General features: G+C 38.2%; 2 protein-coding genes across 5 annotated transcripts in view; one reads left to right on the top strand and one right to left on the bottom strand.

The window, feature by feature from the left end:
- The window catches only part of LOC135199557 (uncharacterized), a 389950-nt gene that overhangs the window by 82269 nt on the left and 297681 nt on the right, over positions 1-10000 (bottom strand). The window lies entirely within an intron of this gene.
- Positions 1-10000, top strand: part of LOC135198942 (uncharacterized) — a 55857-nt gene that overhangs the window by 14666 nt on the left and 31191 nt on the right. The window contains exons 5-6 of the mRNA XM_064226861.1: positions 1153-1308; positions 3291-3485. Of these exons, the coding sequence (XP_064082931.1) occupies positions 1153-1308; positions 3291-3485 (351 nt within the window). The remainder of the gene's footprint in view (positions 1-1152; positions 1309-3290; positions 3486-10000) is intronic.

Genomic DNA, 10000 nt, shown 5'->3' with positions numbered 1-10000 from the left:
AATACAACATAAACGGTCAGTTAGGTAGGTAATTTTGGCACTGTTGGTATTTTAATTTTAGCATGGAAGATATTGTTCAGGAATTTGCACAGGTGTTCATAAAAAAGTTTCGAGGAACAATATCTTCCATCCTAAAATTAAAATACCAACAGTGCCAAAATTACTATTGTTTGCAAGTGTCCCATTTATTCATAACAAAAATTTCTACTTTGAATTGAAAATGTTAATAGAAAGTTTTTTCCTGTAATTGAATTAAGACTAATACCTTGCAACCCAATGAATATTAGATCTTTGTTTAAACACAAGGAGAAACTCAATCCACTGATGACCTCAGGAGTCGTATATCTATTTAATTGCCCTAGATATAATCTAGGGAAGTACGTCGGCTCCACACAGAGGTTACTCAAAGTGAGATTAGAATCTCATCGAGGCGCTAGTTATAGAACGGGTGTCAAATTAACTAATCCTGAGTTTTCATGTATACGCGAGCATACAAAGAAATGTAAACATGACATGAATTACAAAGATTTTAAAATTATAGGCCAATCCCCTCACGAACAGAATTTAGCTATTTTAGAATCACTTTACATTAAACAACTCGTTCCACAGTTAAACACCCAGTCTTCCTCAACACCTCTGTATCTCTTGTGAGTTCCAAGCTGACCCGGCCCGAATTGTCACTTGGTCTGTGATTTCAGCACCTTATGGTATTGACTCCTTCCTACTCTTGTACTTGTTTTTTATATTTGTAAGCTTTTTAACTTTTAATATGTATTCCGAGTTTGTGATTTTAACTTTTGTTTTATTTTTTTTAGCTTGATAATGGGACTTTTATGAAACGTCGCGACAATAAAAGTACATATAATGGGAATAAAGGATTGTCCTTCACCTTGCATCGACTGATGTCTACTGGTTGATAGAACTGCCTTCACTTTTCACCATATAATATATATATATAATATATAATATTAATATATTATATTATATATACATGCATATAATATTGGATAGGCTTCTGCAAGTTTACCTTTGTTAATTTCGTCAAGTTTTTCACTCTGTCCTGATTTTGAAATATGTAACAGAACGATTATTTTCTAGACAAAACTTGATAATATATATTTTCTTTCCTTCAATATCTTCAAACTCAAATAGCCACAAATACCACTAACACGGAGGCAAGCAGTTCCACTATAAGTGAGGTAGCCACAACTACAAGTACACCTGGTTCTACTACAACCAGTTCCTTCGTGGCCACTACCACTCCTGTAACAACAACACAAACCACTACAACCACTCCTTCAACAACTGGTGAGTTTTGAGTCTTAGCATAAGTTTCGTTTGTCATTTCTGCAACCATTTGCTTATCGACAGTGATCCATCTGTGATTGACAGGGAAAATACTATTTTTCCCCTTTTCTCTGGAGCTATATACTATGCACTGTCCTCATCACACCATCACACATAAGCTAAATCAGCTGGAAATATGTTAAAATCTCTATTACATAATGGGGTTCTTTAAATAAAAAATAAATGAGCATTGTAATACACTCATGATTTATTTGCTTTGACAAATAACATGTGCGCTGAATCCTGTAACGGAAAACAAATTACTCTTGACAATTAAATCTAGAGAATCTGGACTCAAAATAAAGATAAAATAGAAGAAATTACCAAGCAACTTCAAGCACTCTTTCAACAAATGTCACAACTGGTGAGTTCTGATAAGTGTTGTGTCATTTCGGCAATAATTTACTGATAAATATTAATTTCTGTCAAATGAATCTCGGACACTTCAGTGATTGACAGAAAAAAAATCTCTTCTTTCTCCTCAGCTAAATCCTGACCAAGATATTGTCTTCACCACAGACAAATAAAGTCTAATGATAGTATGGTTACCTTTGTAATAATATTTAGTAATGAAGCACTACTTGATGACTATACTGATACAAGAATTATTCTTAGCACTAACGCCAGATAATCGATTCTCAAAATAAATTCCGTTAATTAAAACAAAATAGCGCGAATTTACACTTAGACAATGTACACACGTAAATGAGCTTAAATCTCATGTATACAAAATAGGCCAGAATTTGTTTTGAAACCTCAGGATAGTCCATAACAAGAGTCTTTTCTTCAGGGGTAAATACAAGGATTGTTTGCATTTCTAATGCAGAAATCAGCAATGTATTATTGTCCAGATGACATTCAGAATAAATTTCGCATTTCTTGTTGAATGAATATCAGACATTACTCTTGGTTTGAATCAATTACCTTATTCAGAAAGAGGGTTTAGACCAAATGTTCTCTCTGCACTATGCTGAACCCGGGAAGGTGGACAAGACTTTACTTTTCGGGTTTGAAGTTAACAGACGCCATGCAGTGACGGATTATGACGTTCCAGTGATACTCTTCGTCGTTGGAAAGTCCGGTATTCTTGTCCACTTCCTGATGATACAAAATGGATGAAACTAAACTTTTTAAAAAGAACCTTTATCGATTTAAAAGCTGTTTTATTTGATGTTAACGCTTTAATAATACATTATCCTAAGAATGCAGTTACATCGCCAGATATATTTTACAAAATTATAAGTGGCTTTCTAAACATATAAAATTATATACATATATGAATGTTAGATAGTCTCCAATTGCTCAACTGTCTCCCTGCTTCCTAAGTTTCTTTCCAAAGAGCAGTTCGGGGCACGTGCCGGGAACCTTGTCCCTAAACTGGTGCCTGTTTTGCTAAATTTTATATTCCCTTATATTTTAATCATTCAAGTGTCCCTCTTTCTGCAACCCTTTATCATTCTTTTATTTTTTATTCAGTGAACATTCACTAACTATACCTCATTATTCTATACAAGATATTAAAGTTGTTTATTCAAAAAGGATATCTAATTCCAATCACTTTTACATGAATTATACAGGGTGTCCATAAAGTCCCAGTACCATTACAAGTATTTATTGCTCAGAATGGTACTGGGACTTTATGAACACCCTTTATAACATTTAGGAGAATGCTTCCAATCGTTCATAAAACTAACTGATTTGCAATGGATCATGGCCAATTTCGAAGAGAGTGAGTTTGCTTTTCATGAGAGTCTGGTAAAAAAAAAAGGTGACATGTTTCCTTATAAGCAAATTTCTATTGGTTTCCTTTTGTCGTTAGTCCGCGAGTTTCCTTCTTCATATTTTAAAATTCGTCCAGATCTTCCAATACATCTTGGTATGATTATTTTCCAAAATAAATTTGATAATGTTATTAATCCTTCATTATCTTCAAACTGAAATAGCTACTGTTACCAATGACACAGAAACAACTAGTTCCACTACAAGTGAGGGAACCACAACTACAGCTACAACTAGTTCCACTACAAGTGAAGTAACCACCACTACAGCTACAACATCAGCGACAACTACAGCCAGCACCTGTTTGGCAACAACCATTTCTGTAGCACCAACTCCTCCAACAACTAACACAGCAACTGGTGAGTCTGTATAAGAGTTTGTTTTGTCAGTTCGGCAACCATTTGCATATCATCACTCATCTGCTGCAGGTAAATGTCTTTCCAATGAATCTAAGATACTTTAATGATTGACGGGATATGTAATCTTTCTTCTCTTTGGCTCTAGAGCTAAATCTTGAGTTACATATTGTCTTAATCATAGGTAACTTAAATCAACTGAAAGAATGTTAACGATTCTTATAACCACTATTGTGTTCTTGATAAATAAGGATTTTCATGCATGCATAGATTATCTACTTTGGTTGCTAAGCTTTGATTGGTGCCCACACTGAGGAACTCAAAATTATTCTATGTAACAGGAAGTAATGAGGACTTATGCTTAGATAAAGTATAGAGCAAGTTGTCGGAATTTATTTTTATATATGCAAAAGAGGCAATTTTGAAGCCTAAATATATTACCTATGTTATATATTTGGTCTTTTCTTCAGGCCAAGTTCATACAAATGGTTTGCACTTTCAACACTGGTGAAAGTCAGAACAAGCAGCTCTCCATGTCTGGCTCTGAAACTAGTAATTTGATAATGGAAAGCATCAGTAAACCGAAGATTGATACCTAAGATCAAATATAGTATTTTCACCAGCACACCATCATGTGGTCCCTGTGAGCCAGGGTGTTTCATGGGAGTGCATAGGTCTATCTACTAAGCCACCAGTCACTATGTCTTACTTGCCCAAGCCTGACGTGGCTGGAGAGGCAGGGTTGAGCACTGGACATTTCTGTGATGCTTTGCCTCTGTTACTCACTGACCTTGAATAAACTTTCAATAAACTGTAGTACATGTAACATAGGAAGAGTGGTACTACTGGGGTCATGTGGTTTTCAAGTTTCTCTAAACAATGACTGTCTCATTTTCAAAATGGCCCTACAGCAAGAAACCAATTGGATTCCAAATTTACCTAAATATTGCTTATAGCAGTTAACTAACTGGTGGAGAAAAACATATCTAGGTAATTCCTTTGTAATCTTGCCACAGGAATCGTTTGCTTGAAGATGCCAGGCAGTATATCTGTTAGATCTGGAATTAAAACTATAGGTAGCTAGCTAGTGTTTGTTTTAGAAGATGCAAATGGCAACACCATTTCATTTATGTCACCCCACAATAGGTAACAAAATATTCATTATAAATATATTTTCAGATATGCTAAGTGCATCACAAAATACAAAGACCTCCTCCCAAGAGGAAACTGAGCCAGTCACTATGCTGATTATCAAACACTGATGTAGTCAAAACTCGATGATGTTTCCGTTTGGATAGGCAAACTCTACTAGTCACAAAAGTTTCTCTTCAGTGGCAATCAGTGCCCCACTGAAAATTATATCAATAACGGTGACATTACCTCTGAGATTGTCACTGCTGATCATTGTTAAGCAAAATGTTCTGAATTAATAGCTGCATGACACACTGGTTGTTTGCCCAAATAGAACTGGGGAGGGGAGTGATGTTTAATGTTCTATATAAGGAAACCTTATGGGAATCTGAAATTCTTCGGTAGAGTATTACATGATGTTAAAAAAATCATAAATGATAAAAGTTACACATTAGGAACTGGCAAAAAATCAGTTTGGTGGTGAAGGCAACATTAAATTTTGGTCATTTTAATCCCCTTCACATTAATCATCTTTTAATTGATTTTTAGGTATAAATTTCTTAAGACTGCACAACTTGGTAAACACCATTTGACCATAAGGTGAAAAATACAATGTGATTATTATGAATTTTACCAGATTATTTGTTGGCTCAATACCTGCAATAATTCTCCGAAACACAAGATTTGTAAGATCTGACTGTGGCAATCCTCTGACTTAATTATTGTGGCGGGATCCCACACAAAGCAACAAAGCAAGCAAGATCCCCACAGTTACTTTAATTGTACCAGCTGACAAATTTTCCCACAGCCACACTTTCCCCTGTATGTTACTTTAAGTGCAGGACAGTTGGTCCAGCAAGGAAAACAAACAAAACTCTCCCATTCATGTACTCACCATCAATGGCTGACCTCAGGGCTAGGCGCTGTGCTGTCTGCTAAATATAGGCTAGGTTAATCGAGACACAATCACCTCCGAGAATCACAACACAAAACAACCAACGGAGAACTACAACCATACAACTTAACAACACAACAAATCACTGCACAGACGAACACCAACAGCTCGAAACAACACGACAACCATACACAACTCAACCTAGCAGAACAAACCACACACACTGTTCCCAACTGCCAACTCACAGACACCAAAATGCACAACCAACCTCTTCAACTTCACCACAACCAGACAGACACACGGACAACAACTTGGCAATATCAAAATCAATCAAATCACACAATATCAACTGACCATCAATGGATAAGACAACTGCCAAACCAACTCTATGATTATCACGACTCTCCGTAACAGACTCTCGCCACTGACTTCTTTGGCGATCGCCACAACAGACAATACCCACACACTTATGCTGGGGTCACACACGACGGTGTATGCCCACGTATGTGGATCGTGGGCATCATTGCGGTGAAATGACCTTGAACAGCTGGTAAACAGGACACGGGCTAACGGACGTAAAGCCAGCACCGTAAATTGTGCCGCAATGGTACGTGCAAAGAAAGCAAGGTCGGATGTTTACCTGGAACTTACGCCGATAGTATAATGTTCTATGTACGTCAACTTCATGTCGTTACCACGCCCACCATTGTGGGGTTGTAGGGTACAAAATGGCTGGCCTGTAACCAGAGCAGACTGTAAAGTGATGGAACATGTATGAGAGAATGTAAAAATATTGCATTCTGAAAATCCAGGTTGTAAATTCACTTTGGTAGAATTCTGCATATACTGTAAAATATTGTATATATTTTCAACAAATAAAAAAAATTAAGTCAGACATTATAATATACATACCATTGGCAGTCCCAACATCTTGGGCTTCTTCTGACGGATGATGTGGGGCTTGAGGAAGTGGAATATGTTCAATATCCACTTCTCCCTGTCCGTCAGTCGTCTTCCGTGTCGCTGTCATCACTCTGTATCTCATCCAACTCCGACTCCTGTAGGTGGAAGATGACATTTCCTCGACCTGAGTGTCTGCAGGAGTGGCTGTAGGAGTCTTCTCCAGGGCTGAAAGAAGGTCCTGCAAGAAGATGTGACGTTGATGGTTCCTTCCTTGGTCGTTTTAGGAGGTTTGGTATCTTGAAGGGCGTTGTGGAGAGTACTTTGAGGAAACTGCTGGTCTCGGGAGACAGAAGCAACAGCTGACCTGAGGGTTGTTGTTGTTGTTGTTGTTGTATTGAGCCAACACTTCTTGTTGGCACAGGCCTTTCCCTTGTTGGGGAGGGCGCCAACCTGACCTTTTATAACACGCTACAGCATTGCCATGTCGCACAGGGTGTAAATGTGCGAATCGGTTTCCCCGTAGGCTACAGCGCAATTAGGAGGCCCACGTGCTTCGCTGCGGATAGAAAACAACGAAGGCGATCTATGCAGGTGACCCTAGAGCCTACCCTGCAGTAGTCACCGTGGTTCCCATGTGCAATGCCTGGAGCTACGTCAGGTGACATTTGGCGTGACCACCCACGACTTGTTTTGAACATTTCAATACTGGAGTGGGCTACGGCACCCTAGTGGGCGGAGCTTAGAGCCCGGACGACCCATCACCGTACATCTACGATTTTACGTATGTTTTACGTCACATTTACGGTTTACTGACGTAAGCTGTTGCCAACTACCAATTTCCGCTCATGCGTAGGCGTGCATGCCTTGATATGTGAATGTGTGACCTTAGCATTACGCCCGTCAATCATCATATCACTCCCATTTATCCCTCCACCAATTTTGCTCTCTCTCTCTCTCTCTCTCTCTCTCTCTCTCTTTCACGCAACCCTCGGAGACGTCGTCAAATTTAAACTACCATCTAACTCCTCCATATTATCAATAGGTACAATTTTTTTAACAGTTCATAGAGGCTAATATAGGAAGATATAAGACCCAAGAAAACATCATCATGAAGTCCATAAGGGCTGAATCACCCATCTTGGGATATTATGTGGGCAAATCACCATCTTGGTCAATTTTTCTTTTCACTACACAAACAAAAACCGACGACTGTTCACACATAAAGAAGACAAACTTGTTAATCTTTTCGAAGACTAACTGAATCTCTACTGAAGGCAATTAGAAAGATGTTTTCATCTAAGTATTTACCAGTTAATTTCATTTGGTTGGTGATCGATAGAAATCAGTATGCTTCCATTCCTTTCTGATCCTCTAAATTATATAGCCACATATATCATACCACCCCTGCAACATTGGAGGGTGACTAACACTCCTTCTGCAACAGAAAAAACAACTACTACTCCTCAAACAAGTTCCTCATCGGGCTAGTGGGTTGCATACTCACCTATCAATCTGGTAGACCAAGTTCGCTCCCTGCTGCCGCTAATGTGGAACCAGAGGAATTTGTTTCTGGTGATTAGAAAGTCATTTCTCGATATAATGTGGTTTGGATCCCACAATAAGCTGTAGGTCCCATTGCTAAGTAACCAATTGGTTCCCAGCCACGTAAATAAAAAACTAATCCTTCGGGCTAGGCCTAGGAGAGCTCAGTGGTCTTGACTCTGCAAACAACGAAGAAACCTGCCATTCCTTGAATACTGGAGACAGTGACTACCACTCCTTGTCATCAGAGACAACTATCAACACTTCTTCCTTCAACAAAAGAGACAATTACTACTACTCCTTCAACAATGCAGACAGTTACTCTCCTTCATTCAGTAATGAAGACGACTGTTACCACTCTCTCAACGACAGAGATAACTACTTTCCCTCAGTCAGCAATGATGGTGACTACTAACAATCCTTCAACACGAAAGACAATTACTGCCTCTCATTCAGCAATGAAGGGAACTACTGACAATCCTTCAACAGCAGACAATTACTGTCCCTTATTCAGCAATGGAGAAGAATACTACTACCATTCCTTCAACAAAGTTGACAATAGTTAGCTAGGCTTCGCAAGAGTTTATTTTTCTCATCAACCTGCAATCATTTTTCCACTTGATAATCATTTGCTTATCAAGACTGATCATTTGCAGGCATATCATGAGATTTCCAAGGAGTTTTAAAAACGTCAGCCAACACTGATATGTCGTCCACAACTGATTTAGTTTAGCACAACAATACCTGCATATTATATAAATATAATCCATCTTTGGGTCAGGATTGTCTTCCATTCCACCAATAAATCGGTTACTGGCCCTAAGGAAGAAACTGAATTGTTTCATTGAGCTTTTGAAACTAAGCAATCAGCTAAGGATATCACCTTCCCTGATACTTGTCATCCTAAACCTATTCTTACAAAATTTGCATTTTGCTCCAGGGATGTTAAAAAACTCTTGAGAATCTTAATAGCTGGTCTTCTCTTGGTTTTTAAGAAGTTTCCAAGAGTGCTGTATCCCAACATTAGTAGATTCTATTGATATTTAGTCGACGAAATATTCTAGACATTGAGCTTAGTAATAGAGGGACTGTTCCAAAGCATGGAGTATCTGCAGACTGTATACAATAATTACACGCCACCTTCTCCAAAGTTACAGAAAAACTTACTATTTTTAGGCCACTATGTAAGTATGTGGAATAAAAAGGATTTACCAGATAGTCAATATGCATACAGGAAGTAGTTAGGTACAACAATGCTCTTTTAGATTTGACATGCCATTTCCAAAAGAACACTGATATAGGTTTTCAGTTAGAGTAATTCAAATAGATTTATTGCTGCTTTCCATTTAGTAAATCACAAGGCACTTATTCAAAAACTTCTGAAAATTGAAGCAGGTGGGTATGGTTAGGATAACTTCAAGATTTCCTTATGGGTAGGCAGCAACGAGTTCCTGTGGATGAGTCTTAGTGAACCAAGACCTACGGTGTCTGGAGTTCCACAAGGTAGTGCTCAAGGTCAACTGTTACTATTAGTGTAAACAAGTGATATTGTTGTTGGTCTGGAACACAAGATTGTTCAGTATGACGATGATGCAACACTTGTGGGGTAGTAAAGTCTCCACTTATGAGAGATAAAGCTGCTCTTAGTCTCAATGGTGTAGCTGGTGGGATATGAGGCTGAACTCCAGTAAAATGAAAACGCGAATGATGATTATTATTAGTTAGAAGATGAAACCTGCCTACACGAACCATTGACTTGAAATACAAGCTTCCAAAGAATATTGTGTTCATTAGAAAGAACTAAAAGGAGGTAAAAGGAAATACAGAACGAAGAGATCCCTCTTATTCAATAAGACAAAAGAAAAAAGGGGGGATAAAAATGTGTCTAAATACAAAGAGAATAGTATTAGGGTGGCAATGCATTACATCTTCGCTTAAACTTCTGAAGTTCCAATTGCACGACTTCCTCTGGAAGGCTGTTCTTCCACAGCCCAATGGTGTGAGGAATAAAAGACCTCTGGAATTGAGAAGTTCGACAGCGAAGCAA

This window comes from Macrobrachium nipponense, chromosome 25 (assembly GCF_015104395.2).
Source record: "Macrobrachium nipponense isolate FS-2020 chromosome 25, ASM1510439v2, whole genome shotgun sequence".
Lineage (NCBI taxonomy): Eukaryota > Metazoa > Arthropoda > Malacostraca > Decapoda > Palaemonidae > Macrobrachium > Macrobrachium nipponense.
This window is presented reverse-complemented; position numbering and strand designations above follow the sequence as displayed.